Genomic DNA, 19,788 nt, shown 5'->3' on the forward strand with positions numbered 1-19,788 from the left:
ATTTTGCTGATGGCGGTGGGCCTGGTCAGCATGTGTCTTACAAATTACTTTGAAATTGTCAGTGTTGTTTAATGTATAAAATGACAATAGTGAGAGACGGCTGCTCTGTTCCACATTCCAAGCCCACGGTAAGGCTGGGAAATGGCACCTTATCTGTGGGATTGGATGTTGGAGTGGGGGAAGGGAAACGGGAGAGGTGCACCTGAGGTGAATTTGACTCTCACACGGGACGAAGCTAATGCACATTCCTCGGCACCCCGAACGAGGTTCACTTGGCCAGGGACACAGAAGCTCCATAGAAGCAAGACGCTTGGTGTCAGCCTCAGGTGAAGTTTTAATGCTGTCTGATTTTCCACCGCTAGAATGAGCAGCTTCTTTACCTCTGTACACACACACACACAGGAAGAGCTACAGGAGGAAATATGCCCAGCTTTATGAAGCTCTGCTAATCCCAGCAGGTTTAACACTGATGTTCATTCATCACACTGCTTACCTGTAATTGTATATTGCATACTTTGGGTATTAGTGAAGCTGTTACTCAAGTTAGCTAGTATTAAAATGGTGTTTCTAGTCCTCAGTGGAACTCAGTATTGTTTAATGCTGTTTTTAAAATCCAGACCCCACAGGATACTCAGAAAATGAAACAGGAAAAGACAGTCTTAGTTTCATTTGATTGATCTGCCTTTTATTTCTGCTTTTGGATACTGCAGGATGAACCATATGGCCACAATGTTTTGCATGGGGCAGTTTCACCCCTGAAATTTGGTCTTAGTTCAGATAGATATGGCTGCCATTATGTTTTATGTTCTATTATGATGGGGTTTTTTTTCCTGCAATTAAATGGGTACCCTGTTTATGAAATAAAGACTGAGTTTCTGAAAGAAGAAATAACACATTCCTCTGCAGTCCTCAGCCCCCCAGTTTGCTGACTTTATTATTCTTTTCCACTTGTGAGACAGTTACATTTTGTTTTAACATTTCAATTAATAAACACACTGTTAATACAGTACACTCAGGGGTTTTGCTGTTACAGCATTTACTTGGATTCGGACAAGCTGCATTTAGTGGCTAATGGTAGCAAAGCTCAGATTGATATTGCTGTGTAACTATCATTAGTCAGCTTGCTGACTTTATGACTCCTCTCTACTCATCTTACTGTTATATTACGGTTTAGAATTCATCATTATCCTGTAATTGTCTCTTGTGGCCACTGTGTTCAGCAGAAATTACACAGTATCACGTTAATGTTGTCATTACACAGAGGACCATTATACAGCACACCTGTTGTATGCTGCTTGTAATATTCCAGTTGTTTCTCTTCTTACTAATCCACAGTGTAAGCACCAGACCTCTGGGGGTTGGCATCCCAAAGTCTGAGGTAACACTCTTATCTGGTGCATCTGCAGGAACAATAAATGCTCATGTACGCAAAGTAACAGAAGACTGTTGCCTTGACCTGTTTGTGGGCAAAGTGGCACACAGTCACAAGTCTCCCTAAAAAGTTGACTTCATACTGGAATGGTTATAATCCCCTTTATATCAATACAGAAATTTGAAATAAACTCATCTTTAAAAGGTATCAACAAACTAAAGATTATATCATTGTGGTAAGATTTATTGCAGCGCTTTTGTTTAAGACTACTTTTGCTTAAGTTGACAAAATGAACAGGCAAGCGAGTGTAGATTGACAAAACTGGGCTCTTGGAATAACTGTAGTATAACTGTAACAACTAACTGTGCAGCATTATTCACGTTTCATCACAGCACATGGTCTCTCTTAGGCTTGTTTCAACTTGAGAGTGAAATGGGACAAAGGTATCATCAGTGTCAGATTCTTGCCAGCGCTATGTAAAGGTATACATTCAAGATAAACTTTGGAATACAACCAGCTACTATGCATTCTGCAGGGTTTATGAGGGGTGGCAGAAAATGTGCCTTGTCAGACTTTTCTGTGCAAATATCCTCCGTTACCCTTTTGAATATATTTGTCCCCCATCCAGCTGTAGTTAGTGTAATGTCATCAGTGTCAAAAGGGTCTATGAGAATGGATGTATGCAAAACACACTGTGACATGAAATGTATGTATATAAGACATGTTCTTTCTTTTGTGTGTTACAAATACTGAATTAAACTAACATATTTCCCTCTTGCAAAGACTTGGTTTAGCATGATTTTAGTGTATGCTTTACAAGTTCTAATTTTGTCCATCCAAAACTACAAATATGAGATTTATTATTACCTTCTTGGGAATATGCATGTCAGACTGTCAACAAAATCTCTAACCCTAACACCTTTACCACCAAAGGTTAACAATGTTTTGTCAAATTTCTAGGCATACTTCTACTTTCAGGAGAAAATATTGTGTTTGCCATTACTTGAGAGGATTAGAAAAATATTTTTGAATAACCTTCAACTTTTAGTTTATTATCCAAACATTTAAGTGTAGAGAAAATGATTAGACTGTTGTTTTCCGTATTCTAAAGGGGCTCTGTGTCTGTGGACCATGTCAGTGCTTTGAGACTGATGGAAAAAAAGCAATGTCTTTAAATGCATACTCAGACTCCAAACACCCCCTTTTAGGAATATAATTTAACTATATATTCAAGTCATGTAATGTGTTTTTAATATGTCTTGTAATGGGTTGATTGTTTGATTAACTGATATCTGCTTACTTTCTGTAGCTATGTCTTGATATTTGTTAGATTCGGTTATTTCTAAGTTTATACTAGTTTATACATATGGATATACTGTTTGCACCGTTCATCATACAGCTATATAACATACAGCTACATTGTTTGCACTTTTTAACTGTCACACCAGTACCATTTATACTGTTTATTCTGTTATTTATGTAATACAGTACTGATGCATACCATTACACATATATCATACATATTTTTATAAGTATTTTTAGTATTTTTATTTATTTATTTGTTGTATTCCACACTTATTATTCCTATTTCTATTCCCTTACAAATCTCTGCTGCTGTGTGACAATTTCCCCACGTGGATAAATAAACATCTATCTATCTATCTATCTATCTATCTATCTATCTATCTATCTATCTATCTATCTATCTATCTATCTATCTATCTATCTATCTATCTATCGATCTATCTATCTATCTAATACAAAAAAACTACAACTGTCGCTTTGAAGTACGTCATAAAATGCGACTCTGTCTAACAGGAAGTGTTTTCTAATCAGTTAGCGTTTAGAGCTAGTGTAAGTTAATGATAGCGTCTACACAATGCTGAACGACAGTGAGCTGGCAACGTTGCGGAATAGATTTAAGAGAGATGCGGAGTTTCTTATGCAAACAACGACATCGGTTGACGGAGATGAAAAGAGTAAGCGTTAAAAATGTAAAGCTGGCTAACGTTACTAGCCAACTTCAACTGGTAGTTTGTTGGCGGATAGAGCTAGCTGACAGTTAACACTCCATGGTAACGCTACTAACGTAACGTACAGTTCAAAACAAAATGATACAGAGCTCTGGTGTGACAGTTAATATCCTTATGTAGTGCCATTGGCAAAATTAACTATAAGTCTATCTTGCTGGCTAACCTGAGGTAATTATGGTTGGGAAAATAGCTAACCTTTATGGTTTGAATGGCCAGTTTGTATCTCAGTTATTGTGTAGTATTTCAAGAACTTGCAATTTTCCATTCGCAAAACTATAACGTTAGCTATAGCCTTTCAAATATAGCAGAACGACCTATGCTGATTGTAATTGCAGCATTTTTAGTCAGAAGGGGTTTGTGGGCAGCTTGTACAGTGAACAATTGTCCAACTTTGTGGCCCTTCACTGGCAGAAATCCAGCAATTCTTGATTGTTTTGACTGTGAGCAAACACTGTGTCAGCACAGCAACATAATACAGGGAGACTCTACTCCGACAGTCTCCAATCCAGGGGTCATCTCTTTGCCAGTGTAAACAGATATGTGTAATACAAGCAGCAGACCAAACATTTGTCGAGTGGTCATCTTTTCTTTATTAATCTCTGCGTATATTATCTACTGTACATCCCTCAAGTTGTCCTCCTGGCAAGACAGCTTGCTATAGTATATCTTGTGTACAAGATGGACCAGTAGGCATAACTTTGATTAAATATGTAGGCCAACTTCTTGTCTGGGGCATGGAGTTCATTGTGAACTCTGCACAGAGCAGACCAGCATGCTGAAGCACTTCAGCAGCCAACAACAGGCTCTGATACGTTTAATCAACCAGTAAATTATAGAGATTAATAGTTCTCTGAGAAGTAAGATTATCTCAAAGAAAGCTATCAGTTTCACCTCAAAAGCTCCTTAAACCAGAAAGGTGGGGATTTGCACATTCTGTTAAGGCAAGAGAAATCTCATATTCGGCAGTAAGTTCAGTACCATACTGTAACGCTTTCAGTGCCTCTCATTATTCAGAGTTATGCAATGTGGTGCTGTTAAACTGTATTACTACTTTGCAGGATATCAAATCATTTTATTAACTGATAATAAAATTTAAGACTATAGCCAAACCATTTTGGGAGTGTAAATAGTTGATCACTGTCACTTCTCTGAAAGTCCTCACACCTTGGGCTTTGGGAAACAATGACTGACATTTTATAGACCAAACAACTGATTGAGAAAGTAATCATCAGATTAATCGATAATGAATATAATCGTTAGTTGCTGTCCTAGAATGAAGCATGCTCTTCAATTAGACATGTAGATTGAAATACCCACTACTAATAAAGTTATTTTTTTCCCTGTTATGTTTCAGGTCAAGAGGAAAAAGATGCCAAGCCTCTCCCTCGAATTAACAGACACTCCATTTTCTGGATCGTGGCATCTGTAAGTGTGACCTACTACGTGGATTTCCTCCACAACATCATGGAGAATGATGATATCAAAAGGTAAGTGAGATAAGGAAGATGCTAGAATTTCCTCTCTGATCTCAAACATCTGAGGGATTTGTTGCACAGAATGCTCGACTGTATCTGAAATCTATCTTTCATTCACTCATTCGTTATCCCCTACATTCCAAAAACTCAAAAGTTAACCCAAATTAAAGCAAGTACACTTGGTAGTAAATGGGAGGTAATTTCAGACATAGCCTTTGTGTAATTATCTCTCCTTCTGCATGGCCACTTGTAAACATCGTAGCCACGCTTAAAAGAAAACACCCATGTTCTGACCAGTGGCAAGGCAGAAGTTATGAGATGATTATTTGACTGCGACTTGCTTACAGTATCCTGTAATGAGACACTAGTTTATTATTCTGGTCCTGTATGTAACCTATACTCACAGCAACCGTTGTTCCTGAAAAGCATTTATTGTGACGTTCACAGAAAGTTGTTCACAGAAAACATCAAGAATATTTTTTTTCTTGTCAGTGGTGTCATTGGTTTCTTGATACCACTAGGAAGATGTGTGTCATATTGTTGTCGATACCTTCTTTTGTATTTGAATAGCTTCAATAAGTCTTTATAGATTTTATTCAGGTTTTAAATAAAATTTCCTCTTTTTAAACTGTTTTTCCAGTTGGTGGTTCAATGTGGGACTGGTACTGCTTGGGATCTGCCTGTCTCTGGCTATGTTTTGTATTATCTACCTGGAGTGGTTCAAAGGCATCCAGCACTACGACCAAGAGTATCCCGCCATTCCTCCCATCACCACTGCAGCCTTTATTGGTGCATCTTGCAGGTAAAACAGCAAAAAAGGAAGAAATTAAGTACCCGTTGCCTTAACTTTCTGTCATTCCTGTAACTTTAAAATACACAATAAGATTTTCTTTTCAGACACCAAAGAAAGTAGAGCAGCATTAGATTTAGGTTGTAAAAATACATACTGTACCTGTTTCAAGCTCTTTGGGTACATGAAGTGAAGAGGAAGAGGTAAGCCAATATGTGCTTTTGCAGATGATATCATCAGATAAGTCAACAACTGCAGTACAGAAATTTTCCTTAGCTCAAACAAAAAAGGGACTAGTCCAAACCAGGAAAAGCACTCCTACACCATAATTACACAAATGAACGTGTACATGGGATGTCCTCATATGTTTAGTATGTTTCGAGATTTGTGACAAATCTACTCGCCTTTTAGGCCAGATTTGGTTTACATTGTAGCTCTACGTTCTACGTTTTCAAAATGCTCGACTTTTTATATCAACCACTCTCTTTCATGCTCAACAGGTAAGTCTTTGCTGGCATTTGCTGGTGTTGATTCTCAGTTGGTTCAGCAGTACTAGCAACCCTTCAGCAAATAAACCCTTCAAGTGTTGATATCGAAAATATTCCTTAATGGAGTTTTAAAGTTCCTTTATACCCATCGGGTGTTATCACTTAGTTTGCCTGATTAGGCCTTAGACTGTACAGGATTGTACAGACTGATCTTAACTGGCATCTGTCTCACTTTCCTGTCTAATTACTCACAATCTGCAGGGCCCGTAATATTTTAAAATCACTTAAGAAATACTGTAATTGAAATAATCTTGTCCTGTGTTCTAGGCAGTATGAGCTGCTCTAAACTGCCATATGCTTTATTTATTCTTTTATTAAGACTCAATTACTTGACTAGTACAGTATTTTATATGGAGGGTTTGCTGGTCTGATATGTAGAACAAACAATGTTCTTTAGCCTTAAAAAACTCTTTTTGTTATAATTTTACACTAGTGCAAATCAATCCACCGTTTTCTCTGTATATCAATGAAGATCAGGGCAGACTGAGTTAAAAGTAATCTTTAAGTAGGTCTGTATCTTAACACAGTGCAAGGTGGGCCCTTTACTATAGCACTTGTTTTAGCTGTACCTATTTATTTAATTGGTTGTGGGATTGTCTGTGGTTGATGAGGGGCTGAGAGGGGCAATAATCATGATTAATAAAATTTAAATTTAAATGGCCCTTTTTATTATTGATTTGTACATTAATGTGTGATTCATTGCTAATGTTGTTTATTTGATCGCTAACATCTCAATAGTCATTTATTGATTGACCTGTAAACTTTCTTTGTCCTGCGATGAGCTAATCCTCCTCATTTAAATCATGAAGCCATTTCCATGTGAATCTTTGTTGGTTGATTGGAGCCTATGATTAGATTATGTGGGAAGCATGAGAGCACCAAGCTTTAATTGTGTACACGTTTGTTTTGTTAGCAGTACTAACCCTAAAACTTGACTGGCATTGATTAGCTTCCCACGTTCTTCCTTTGAATCAACTGTGAGATCAACATGACAGTGTAGGAGGCACATGTATACAGCTAATATTTAATGATTCATCAAAACTGATAAATACTCAACTTGTCATCAAATTTCAGTTTCAGTTTGTGAATATTTTTAAGTAACGTGTGTCCTTCTCTTGCAGTTTTAACATAGCACTGTGGCCGGTGTGGTCCTTCTTCACTCCACTCATCCTCTTCACTCAGTTCATGGGTGTGGTCATGTTCATCTCTTTGCTTGGATGAATGTGACGGGTGAGGATGACGCTCCTTGTTTTTTAAGCACTTTTGTAAATTTGAATTTTCATTAAATCTCTTTTTATTGAATGTATAACATTGTATTTGTTGAACATGTAAAGTATATGGTGTGAAATCTTGTATCATTAAACATTACATATTTAATACCAATGTTTCATACTTGAAGAATCACAACTTTACATAATCTTTCCTTTTGTTTTGCAGCTCCGGAATCCCAACTTATTAGCTATGATGTCGAATTTTGTATGCAACAGTTTTTCTCCTTTGCTTACAAATATTTCTTACAAAGCGCTCAAATTGCCAACTGCATTGACACATTTCCTCAAACCTCAGCACTGGTATCAGTACAGTAAACCCACCTTCCATAAACTTTCGACACTTTAAACCATATCAAACACCACCACCTTATCTTCTCCCTTATCATTATAGTATATATTCCCATCAAACCACACATATACAGTACATCTCCCTTTTCAAATGTAGCTGAGAAAACATGCTCTCAGCACAGCACTTAACTTTTAAAACAACTGTCAAAATGTCTATGAGGGAAACATTTAGTAAATATTTAAGATGCTGATCTTCATCAGCTTCAAATTCAAGTGTTCTCTGAATAGAAAAAAAGGCCAAAAGTATAATATATTATTACCATAGTAAAATATATAATACAATTTATGCATTAAAAATGACAATAACACAAGATAAATGCTTATTGGGACGCACTGCTGTCTCAGTTCCTTGTTCCAGTCTGATCTTTGTCATGTTAATTTGGTGTTTAAGAATTCTCTCTATGGCTTTTATACTCAGCTCGTGTATAATTGAAAATATTTAATTATCTGTAAGAATTTCTTTCCTTGTTATGACAGGACCTGCCTGTTTAATATTCTGTGCTGTACTACAGATTCTTAATGTCATTATATGGTGAAAATGTTCACCCTTCGAAAAGTTTAGATGACCAAGGCCCCTGTATATCAGCTGAGATTTGGCTGGACACAATGACCAGCGTCTCTTAAGCTGAGACCATGATACACCACATAGTCAACAATAGTGTTCTAAACGTCATTTGAAACTATCTAACTTGTTTTTCTCCTCTGCTGTGCTCTTTCCTCTCCGTCTGTCACACCATTCCTTGTTTGGTTACAGTAGGCCTACACCTGCAGCATATTTTATTTACTGTAGTTGTGAAGATATCTGATCTCTCCGCCAAGACAACACAGCCAGTTGGTATTAATGATTTTCGACAGGTCAGATACTGAGGTAGCCTTGCTGTGGTGCTGATGTGCTGAGAGTATTAGCATCTGAGTTTAGGATTTGTCATTGCTGTGTTTTCCCAAAGAAAATGTGTAAATAACTAATGAAAACTATTCTAAGAAGGTTTTGCAGTCAGAGAGAAATGAATGTTTTGAGAAAAAGGGCATTTTCACAGCAGACCTTTCCCATTAAGCCATGACGATGAGCAGCACACACGATAGCAGGGCTTTAAAACTGAAGCAGCCAAAGAGAATTCAGCCATTATTAAAAGTTATTATTTACGCCTGTGCATGTCCTACTGTAACATGTCAAAAGGCTCATTGTGTTTATATGTAGAAATATGTGTGTAAGCAATGGAGAAAAACTGCAAGAAGTGTCTCACCACTTAAAACTATGTAATGAAACCAACAGAGTTTTAAATTTATTTTTATTTTTTTTCTCAAGTTTGTGCTAAAGAATGTGAAGACTTCAGCTTATATTCTGTAAAATGTTTTTTCTTTAATAAACTTTTATAATGACGTTTCCTGCAGAAAATCGTTATCATTGCTTGAAGATGTACAACATCAAAAAAACAACAACAATTAAAAACTACAAGATTGCAAGATAATAGTTGGACCTGAAATTGCAGCTAAAATAGAGAGAACTTGATACAAAACTTACCTGAGAACAAGGGGACATGCTTGAAAAATTATCATCAACTTTAAATTTTTTGTTTCTTTTCACATACAGCATTTTTCATATGATCAAAACTACCTTTAACTGTTCAGTCATATACTGACCAGTTTATACATCCTTAAAAACCTAATGCAGTCCAGTACAACATAAATTTTGTCTTTCAATTAAATCTTATAATGTTCAGTTTTTGTTTACACTGTTATAGTACATATAGTTAAGTTAATAAAAATAAGATCAGTGCATTCATTCAATACTATTATTTTCAGAGTTTGGAGCATTTACTGGATATAAAAGGCCAGGCTTTACACAAATGTATATTTTAAACCTACTTATGATGACCTGCTTAGATCCATCTGACTGTAATCAAGTCAAATTACATGTTTTGATGCCTAAATTTGAGATAGTTCATAGAGTTCATAGCTACTTAAAGCTCATTTCAGTTTGACTTATTCCTCCAGTGTGTTGATAATGGCTATTCATCATTCAGAATATTTAATGTTAGTGGTGGTAAAATTTCCAGATTAATACCACCATATAAACATGCTCCATTGAAAGTGACAGCCTTGCTTTACTATTACATCCATATTACTGACGCATTGATGTATGTACAGAATTTTATAAGTGGATATTTGTGAAAATTTAATCTAGAAATAACTGCTAAATATTGCTGTCAAATCAATGTAACTGATTAAAAAGTAAACATTTAGCATAAAATGGGAATACACAAATGAAATACTTCTAAATTGTACTCAAGTACAATATTTGAGTAAGTGTATTTGATTACTTTCCACCACTGACAGTATGCACAGCTGTTCATGTGTACAGCAAATATTCCCTGAAGGCCTTATGAAAAGGAACAAAGTCCAGCATTAAGCGTTATTAGTAGGATGCTGCACATAAATTTCTACATACGTGATACCATAACAATATTTAAAGTCCTTAGCTCTTGGTCAGATGTTAATAATGTTAGAGTGGGTTTATTTCTGACAGCAGGAGACATGATCAAAAAGACAGGCCCAGCTTTATCATACTGCAGATGTTGTTTTCCTGAGCTATGTCTGTCCTATCAAATAATCTCTCCTGAACTCACGGGTGATGACGCTCTAATCGGTCACGTTAGTCATTGTTCTACAGATGAAGAAGCGATGGATCCATCATCTCACACAAAACCCCTCTCGATGGGTTAGTAATGTTTGTACATCAGCTTATTGTGTGCGATGTTCGGCTTTTTAAATAAATTTCTTTTTCACGATGACAGTAAAACTTTTACAATTAATCATACTGTTTGACGTCGTCACTGTGTCGTCCAACTGCGCTCAAAAATCAATGGGATTGTTTTGGGGATGTCCCTGAAGTGTAAACTAAAGAGAGCTAAGAGCATTTCTTAATTCAATCAAAATGTTCAGACCACGCTCATTAAAATACACTGATAAAGTGGCCTACTGAATAGATCCTACTCTTTTTCTTTATCGCCCCGATTATCAGTGATCAGAAAATCAATACTCGGCGGATGACTTGAAGATGAGCACAGTCCTCGTGATAAGGGGGGGGGGGGGGGGGGGGGGGGTGCTCGTGTGCGCAATGGTGCGCTGCTCTCGCGCGCAGTCCTTATTGCTTTGCGTCCTGTATGTTTACACTGTAGCCTGCATAGTTATCTTCTCAAAAGACTAAAAACACACTGCAAAACACGTCAAAGTTTCATTGTTTTAACAAAACTTGACGTCATGGCTAGTTGAGATATTAGTTATTCATGGTAATAAATGAGTAAAAAAATATTTTGGAAATCTGTATCAGTATTTTGCCAACTATTCAGACAGTTGGGTTACCATTATTTCTCTCACTCATAATCCATCACCAGTTTTCCATGTGAGGACAACCAACACCAATTATTTACTATTATTTCGTTTTTAAAAGCCATCAGGCGACGTTTACCAGTTTGAGTAATTGTGATTAACTTCTCAATTATGCAGTTTTTCTTATAAAGGAAATTTGTTTAAAAGACACTATTGATTAAAAAGATTTAATTACCTCCATCAACATTAACATAACACATCATAACACATGTCAACAGCCCTCCTGCTGTTATGCAGATTGCGCGCATCCGCCCAGGCTCTATATAATGAACCGGAGGTTACACGGTCATATCCATAACAGCTCTCAGTGCTGATCAGTCTTTTCTTTCCTGACATCCACTCACAAGCAGCTACTGTGATTTTCACTACTGAAATCTGATTCTTTTTTATTCTCAAAAGTTTTTTTGACACCACATCTCAAACTCAGGTGGACATAAAGAGCTGAGTTGGTGGCACTTTGGATTTGACGCGCTGTCAGGACAGGTCACTTGCCTCCACCCTGTTAAAATCGCAGGTTTGTGAAATGTCATCTTCCTTTTCATCTCGTCCAGGCCTGTGTGCTTAACACCCGATAGCCACCCTGAGAGGATTTCAGCAGACCTGGAAAGACTGTCTGGCAGCTGAACTGAGGAGGTGGATTTGGACGAAGCTCGTGTTTTTTTCTGTTATTGTGGATAGTTCCGTGCTTAGCGTTTTTGCTTCTTTAGGCGGTGAATGGTTGGCACAGCAGGCCCAGTGATTTCTCAGAATCATATGGGAGTTTCAAGAGTACGGGGGTCTGGGATCACCAAAGACTGAAACGCAATCTCCCATTTTCAGTGACTCGGTGAGCCTGTTACACCACTAGATATTTCAGTTTCAGGGTTACAAGATGACAATAGCATCTATCAAGTCCATCTTCAGCGAGGCTGGACATTGAAACTCTGCGTGACCACTGAGCCGGACCTTGAAGATTGAATGAGCATGTTTGGCACAGTACTTATCCGTCTGAATCCCCACCTTGTAGCAACAGGTTACGCACCTGGCCTCCCTCAAATGCACTTATAGCGCGCGGCTTTGACTTTACTCTTCTCTCAGCACTGCGATCTTTATACATTTCTCCCATTATGGTGGAACACAGTGGCCTGGATATTATGTGCCTAAACAAATACCGTCACAGTTCCTCCTCATCGTCCAGCTCCGAGCAAGAAAAGAAGATTTTCACCAAACTAAAACTCAATTTGTCAGGGGACTACCCGAAGAAGAACGCAGAGATCCTCAGCGGTCAGTACGGGGCCAATTTGCTGCTGATCGGGGCGGCGTTGATGCTGGCCATCGCGAACCATGGCCCCTCTGTCCAGGAAGAGCACCTGCTGTCCTTTGTCACCGGCCTCATGATCCTCCAGCTGATCTGGATGATGTGGTACATCCTGGTGCGGGACAGACGGACGAACACGCGGACTGAGAGAGATGTCCACGCCACTACATGTTGGATAAGAGGTCAGTTTGTAAGATTATAGCAGTAAATGCGTAAACAAGCAAATTGATGCCATTTTTGCCATGTATTTAGAGGTTACAGATGTCTATTTCAGTATGCAAGTGATCATTCAAAAACCACAGTCCTTATGTGATGTGGTTTGACAAACGGGGTTTAAGAAAACCTGAAAAGTGATTTGTTTTGCCATTAAGCCGAGGCACATTTTGAATTAGTTTGTTTCATCAAGTGTCAAGAACTTAAATCCTTATTTCTTTTTTTCTGTAGGTGGTTTGACTCTCCTTGCGCTGCTTTCACTGATTATGGACGCTTTCCGAATCGGGTATTATGTTGGCTATCAGTCTTGTGTGTCGGCTGTGCTTGGGGTATATCCTGTCATCCATGCAACTCACACCATAGCACAGGTAAGTTTACAACCCTGCTTTAATTTCAATAAAGTGATAATCTTTCAGCGGTGTTAGACACTGTGTCTTTTTTTCTGTGCACCACTTAACCAGGTAGGTCTTGGAATAATGTGCCCTTTGTTGCTCAGGCGAGCACAGAGTTGCTGCAACAATATAATCCTGTCATTGTCCATGTAGTTTTAGTGCAACTGACAGGGGATAAGGACTTAAATAATTCTTATTGAGTATATTTTTGCACTTTGATCAAATATGTTTTAATATGCTTTTAATATGCATTATGTTTGGATAATGTTTGGTAAAGTTTTTCTATAGTAAGTTTTTGTGTCTGCTTTTGGTTTTGTTTAGGTGTATTTTCTCTGGTTTCACATCAAGGACGTCATCAAGAGTTTTGAAACATTTGAGAGGTATGTGAAACATGTGACATTATAATTTAACAAGAGGTTAGTTGTTTTCATATCAATTTAGTCATGAAACATCTCACCAGCAACTAAAGAATGTGTAAAATATAAATCTACATGCATGCACATAATGGCAAACTGAGTCATAACACTAACATGCTGTTAGACAGTTGGTCATTAACCTTGCTTTTAACTGTTTGTCTTTCAGATTTGGTGTAATCCATGCAGTCTTCACCAACCTCCTCCTGTGGAGCAATGGCGTGATGTCAGAGGCCGAGCACTTCTTGAACAACCATATGAGAAGACTCTCTGCCCTGGGCTACAGAAACCTCACTATAGGTAAGGGCCAAGGGGTCGATTGCTGGCTTGTACCTGGAAGAAAAGTACAATAGTCCAGTTGAGAGCTCACTTCAATGGATAAAAGAAAAGGGAAGGAGAGGAGGGTTGCGAGGGGAAGGGAGGTTAGATCAGCAGCCCAGTGGCTCTTGTTTGTGTCGAACGTCTCTCTATTAGGTTTCAGGAGATACACAGTGTCGCTAGTGCTGAGGCCCCCTCCCCAGTCCTTTCCCCACACTTCAGCCACCACCACTCTCCTTGGCAACCCCCCGCTTGACCTCAGACGGCTTTGTCCCAGGCTGCTTACTCCCAAGGGTGCTGCAATTACAGTAACTGATACATCTAAGCCTAGGGTTGGGGGGCTCGGCTGCTCCTCCTCATATCCGGCTGACTGTGAGGCTGGCTGCACCCTGACTGTTGTTCCCTTTTTAATTAAAGGGTGCAGGACCATAGTGGTGGCCTTTGGGGGGTAGGAGGGGTAGGAGGATGCATTTGATCTCTAGAGGGCAACAGCATTACCATAGTGAGTTGTAGTGAGGTTTACAAGGAGTAATAAGTATAAAAAGTGCTTTGTCATCAACATCTGAGATGTTGAAGAGTTCGGCTAATGAATGAAATTTCAAATTTAAGTGAGTAGAATATGACTATGAATATTGACCATCAAGGGGCAATATAGAACATTTTTATGGAGTGGCCCATACCTTTATTAAAAAACAAAACATGATTGAAACTTTGATTTTATAAGCCACTGCCATCAAATTAATTTAAAGAGGCACAATTGTAAAACAAAATACTGGCCTTTACAGTTACTTCAAATTAAAGTATTATTACAAATCTAAAACATTTTGAAACGTCAATATAGATATACTGTATATATTCCAGCCATACTCATCTCTCAGTCCGTGTCTGCACCTTCAGTTATCCAATATAGACAAAAATGCCCCAAAAAATAATCTTAAAGGAAGCAGACAGTCTTTTGCTTTGAATTTAGTGTGAGGGTAGAAATATAGAGCTTTCTAGCTTTGTTGTTGTAGTGATACCAGTTATTGAGATGGCATTAGTGTAGAGTAATGGTTCCCAATATTGGGATTGGGACCCCAGCAGGGGGTCACAAGATAAATTTAAGGGGTCACGAGAGGATTAACACAATTAAAAAGCTGAAAAAACACATTTCTGCTACACAAGATTATGTTTATTCTTTCTATCCTTTAATCTTTGATATTCTTTGTGAACTACTGGATAATTTTACTTCTTTGGGCCTCAAAAAATTATTTGAAAAAAAAAACAACTTTTTGGTGGAATTGGTCACAACTAGTAAACTCAAAGTTAGACAGACAATAATAAGGGGTGACAAGTCAAAAAGGTTAGGGAAACATTGGATTAGGGGATAGACATGAGCTTCTTTCTTTCTACATGCATGTGAACAAAGCAGTCTACTCTCAGCTGCTCAAAGGTCTGGCATCCTCCAGAAGAGACTGTGTTAAACTGTATAAATGAGATGGCACTTGAGCAAAATATTCAACAAATCTAATCTGCATTTTAAAATGATCCTCATGAAACATTTACATATATTCCACTTAACACAGAGTAACGGTTAGGTAGTTATAATTTTGCCTCAAGGCTTTTAAGGCCTGAGTATGTCAAGATGAAATTCCATCATGATGTAAAGTCTAGAGACAGAGGTGTAAATTTCCCCCTGTCACAAGGAATAGAGTATACACACAAAACAGATGTATTTTGAGGGGTGTATTTATTCTAATATTTATGCTTTTTATTTCTTTCTGCCAGTATGGTATCATGGCCTGATAGATGGAGGTGGTTTTATCAATTGAAACATAGACAAACAGTGTTAAATTAGAACAGCATGTAAACAGTTCTCTTTCTGATCTCCCATGCATTTGCATCCTTTTTTGATTTGTTTTTTGCAGATCACTCAGAGCCTTCTTGTAACTGCACCACTAGCACTTGCTCCATGTTCTCCAGCACCCTCAGCTATCTCTATCCCTTCAACATTGAATATCACATCTTTGTCTCCGCCATGCTCTTTGTCATGTGGAAAAACATTGGACGGACCATTGACCTCTCCTCAAATCGGAAAAGGCTGACTACGAAAACCCAGAGCTTGACATTGGGCCCCATTCTGGGTCTACTTGCCCTGGCGAGCACCATTGGGATCCTGGTGGTTTACATCACCAATGTGGAGCAGTCCCTCCAAACACGTCAGTCAGCCATTTCTATGTTCTACATTTATGGCATCGTCATGCTCGTGTTCATGTGCTCTGCTGGTGCTTCAGGTCTGCTCATATACCGAGCGGACCACATGCCGTTGGACACCTCCAAGAACCCATCCAGACAGCTGGACACAGAGCTGCTGTTTGGATCCTCTATCGGCTCCTGGTTGATGTCCTGGTGCAGCATAGTGGCTGTTTTAGGCACAAACAGCAGCCCTCCTTACCGCTGGACCAACCTTATCTACTCTCTGCTCATTGTGTTGGAGAAGTACGTCCAGAATCTCTTCATCATAGAGTCTCTTTACCGCCAGCAAGAGGATGGAGAGCGGGAGGATCCTGAGTTACCAGCTGCTCCTAAAATCTTCTCAGTGACTTCTTCTTTGGCCCCACCGTATGATGGCATCATCAACCGAGCCTATGAGACTCCAGACAGGACCTGTGTTACCATGGAGAATGAGCAGGAAGAGAGCGGACAGGTGTACAGCTGTCCGAGGAAACCTTCTGAGGTGCCTCTTCCCGTGGGAAACAAAGTAGTGGAAACCCTGAATGTTAAGAGGCAAATCCTGAAGAACATTGCTGTGTTCCTGATAATGTGCAACATTTCGGTGAGCATGTCAAAAAAACAGAATTACAGACAATTGATTGTAGATGAGATTAAATGGAGACGTGTTTTTGTGAATTTTATTATAATTAGCTGAAGTTAAAGCAAAAGTTTGATATCTTGGGAAATACACTTTCGGTTTCTGGCTGAGAGTTAGATGAGAAGATCACTCTCTATGGAGAGTTATGTGCCAGATTGCTCTGAGCAGTAACCAGCGGAGACACCAGGAAGTTTACTGGTTGCGGTAAATTTTTTAGTAACTCCTAAAACAGCATATTAATGTTTTTATGCTCAGGTTTTTTGTACAGATTAAACAAACAAGATATAACATGTTAATTAGTGAGATTTAGAGGTACTGTTAGGTGGGTTTTGTTACCATTTTATAGAAACAGGCAAGGCTAGCTTTTGTGCTAAGCTAAGCTAACCTGATGCTGGCTATAGCTTCATATTTAGCAGAGAATATGAGAGTGGTATCAATGAAACTCTCCACCAGAAAACGAATAAGAATAACTTTTCCTTTAAAGATGGAATTCAAATCAGATTTGACCATCCAAATTTCCCTTTTTTACAGTATTTGCTTCGTTCTGTCCATCTCTTTATCAGAGGCAGAAATGACAGCTTGTTGTTTTAACAAAATGTAATTTCTTTCTTTCTTTCAGCTGTGGATCCTCCCTGCCTTTGGCTGCCGGCCGCAGTACGACAACGGGCTGGAACAGGAGACATACGGCTTCAACATATGGACCACAGTTCTCAATTTTGCCGTCCCTCTGAACCTTTTCTACCGCATGCACGCTGTTGCTTCCCTCTTCGAGGTGTTCCGCCGGGTCTGACAGAATAGTAGATGTCTGACAATGCTAGATAACATGCACAAGAACACTTGTCACCACCGGCTCCCGAGAGTGTCTCACAGCGCAGGTCAACCGTTCAGGAGGCAGTCTGGGTCAGACTCCAACAGACTTGAAAGCAAGCCGTGGAGACAAACAAAACACAGATCCCTCAGTGTGGGGATTACAGAAGAAGACGAACCTATTAGCCTGCGTTCCTTGAAGAATTACTTTGTAAACGCGAGGCTTTTTTGTTCTGTAGTCATGTTTCAGTAGGTTTTCCTGACTGGTACATTATATAAAATATATATGCTGTATCTGACACGCACATTTTGTTCTGTTTCATGTTAGTGACTTAAACTATGTAATAGACTACTCACTTGATTACCATGAACATACTACAGTCAAGCCACTGAAACACCTGTTAGTCTCAAATATCAAATAAGGGGATAGTACTGTATTTGACAGAACCACAAGTGCAATGGTGTAGCCCTTGATCCATATTTTATCTGCATTTGAAATATGCATATGGATGAGGTTCTCAGTTTCTTCTCTTAGAAGTTCAAGTAGTTAATGGAACAGCATGCAACACTTGAGCTACAAAAAGAGTGACAATCTTTGCACAGCACTATGTTTTGAATAATCTTTATGTGTTGGACTACAGTTCTCAGAACCAGCACCTGCCTCTCTCAATCATTTAAGGTTCATCAGTTTCCTCTTGTAGGCTGATAATTCCCTATTCTGTGAAAATGAATGGTAATTATGTTCAAAATGGGTAGCGCTGTTTTGATTTTGCTGGAGTACAAGGTCAGATCGCAAATTTACTGCCAAACATTTGTTCCATCTTGGTTTAATATTGTTCATATCAGGTGCGTCTATATAATAAGAAGTAGGAATCTGCTGAAGCTTGACAGTCACTATATTCTAAACTCCTCCTGTATCAGAAAAGTTCCAGGATTATTACACCAACATGAATATGAAGGACTGTATGTTTACACATGAAGAATCAGCTTTAAAAGTCATCCCAGCCTGTGCCATTACACATTTCTTTTTGATATTACACACACATAGATATGTACTGTACAGTTTTATATCAAATCAATGTATCATTTCAGACGTCTAGCAAGTTATCAACCTGGTGCTATCCACTGTATATGTTCTCACTATTTGTGCCAACTTGTAGTAAAATCCTCGTTTGTTTTTTTTAGGTGAAAACTGCAATATTATATTGTATATCATCTTTGTAAATACTGTCATGCTGATCAAAATCATCTTTCAGACACTGTGATGCGATTTTGTGAAATTCAGATGAAATGGTGCTCATGAAATTATGTGTACAATAGTGATGAAATAAAAGTTTTTTTCATATACGAGGGTTGTCACGTGTCTTATTTTATCTCCTCTTATGTTATCTGCTCTTCTTAACACCAAGGATCTGCTCACTGATTTTTTTCCTACATTTTCATTGAACTTTTGAGCAAGCAGCTATTGTAGTAGACCCGTACACCACAGGGTGGCGCCACGTATATATGTTAGTTTGTCAGAGCACTCCAAAAGCTCCTGTAGCCTACTACACGCAAATACAGCTTGGATTATTGTGCCGTCACTTCCTCATGGTTTCTTAAGACAGATCTCAGTTAAACACACGAGGACGCAGTTAAAGTATAGAGAGGAATTAAAGTATAGAATTAAGTATAGAAAATAATTTAAAAAACTGACACTCTCAAACACACACACACACACACACACACACACATTCAGTGCCAATAATTTGTTACTACATATTAATTAATAATCATCTGGTAACTATTTCGAATATAAACATTGACACAATAACTTAATGTACGTTGTCTCGTGTTTTTTCTTTTCACTTAAATGTCAGTAACAATGTTCCACATAAACTCATTTTAGACATTGTTTTCTGTGGCCATTGTCAGTCTGCATCAAACTTTGATAGGCTATTTAAACATTAATTCCTCGGTTCTGTTATTAATGTCTGTATAATGTCTCAACTAGTTGCCCAAATGTGCCGGACACAGGTTGCCTCTTGACATGACATCCCGAGATTAGTTTACTCCAGAGAATTTGGCGTCGGGAGATTATTTTGACGTTGTGTCAGAACGATTTGACAGGAATTCAGACACATCTAAAAATATCCGTGACGTTTCAAAGCCGGAAACGGTGGTTACTGCTGTTGTTGTTGTTGCACAGACGCACGACGACTCAGGGCGCGCGGAGCTCCTGGTTTAACATGCCCGCCGAGAGTGTGAGTGTGACTCACCTGTTCAGGCAT

At 38.5% G+C, this 19,788-nt stretch overlaps 2 protein-coding genes across 3 annotated transcripts; both read left to right on the plus strand.

Annotated features, from left to right (window-relative positions):
- The first annotated feature begins 76 nt into the window (after positions 1-76).
- Positions 77-9,222, plus strand: tmem128 (transmembrane protein 128). 2 transcript variants are annotated; one of them, XM_042406108.1, is made up of 5 exons: positions 77-326; positions 4,760-4,892; positions 5,521-5,682; positions 7,340-7,448; positions 7,656-9,222. In XM_042406108.1, the coding sequence occupies exons 1-4, from the start codon at positions 239-241 to the stop codon at positions 7,437-7,439; spliced, it is 483 nt and encodes a 160-aa protein (XP_042262042.1). In that variant the 5' UTR covers positions 77-238; the 3' UTR covers positions 7,440-7,448; positions 7,656-9,222. The 2 variants fall into 2 exon arrangements, with proteins under 2 accessions (XP_042262042.1, XP_042262041.1); XM_042406107.1 differs by lacking the exon at positions 77-326 and adding an exon at positions 3,181-3,351.
- A 2,340-nt stretch (positions 9,223-11,562) lies between these two features.
- otop1 (otopetrin 1) lies at positions 11,563-18,824 on the plus strand. Its single transcript, XM_042406652.1, has 6 exons — positions 11,563-12,706; positions 12,969-13,105; positions 13,451-13,509; positions 13,712-13,842; positions 15,768-16,675; positions 17,331-18,824. Exons 1-6 carry the CDS (start codon positions 12,334-12,336, stop codon positions 17,499-17,501), a joined length of 1,779 nt encoding a protein of 592 aa, XP_042262586.1. The 5' UTR covers positions 11,563-12,333; the 3' UTR covers positions 17,502-18,824.
- The last annotated feature ends 964 nt before the right edge of the window (positions 18,825-19,788 follow it).

Source organism: Thunnus maccoyii, chromosome 3 (assembly GCF_910596095.1).
Source record: "Thunnus maccoyii chromosome 3, fThuMac1.1, whole genome shotgun sequence".
Lineage (NCBI taxonomy): Eukaryota > Metazoa > Chordata > Actinopteri > Scombriformes > Scombridae > Thunnus > Thunnus maccoyii.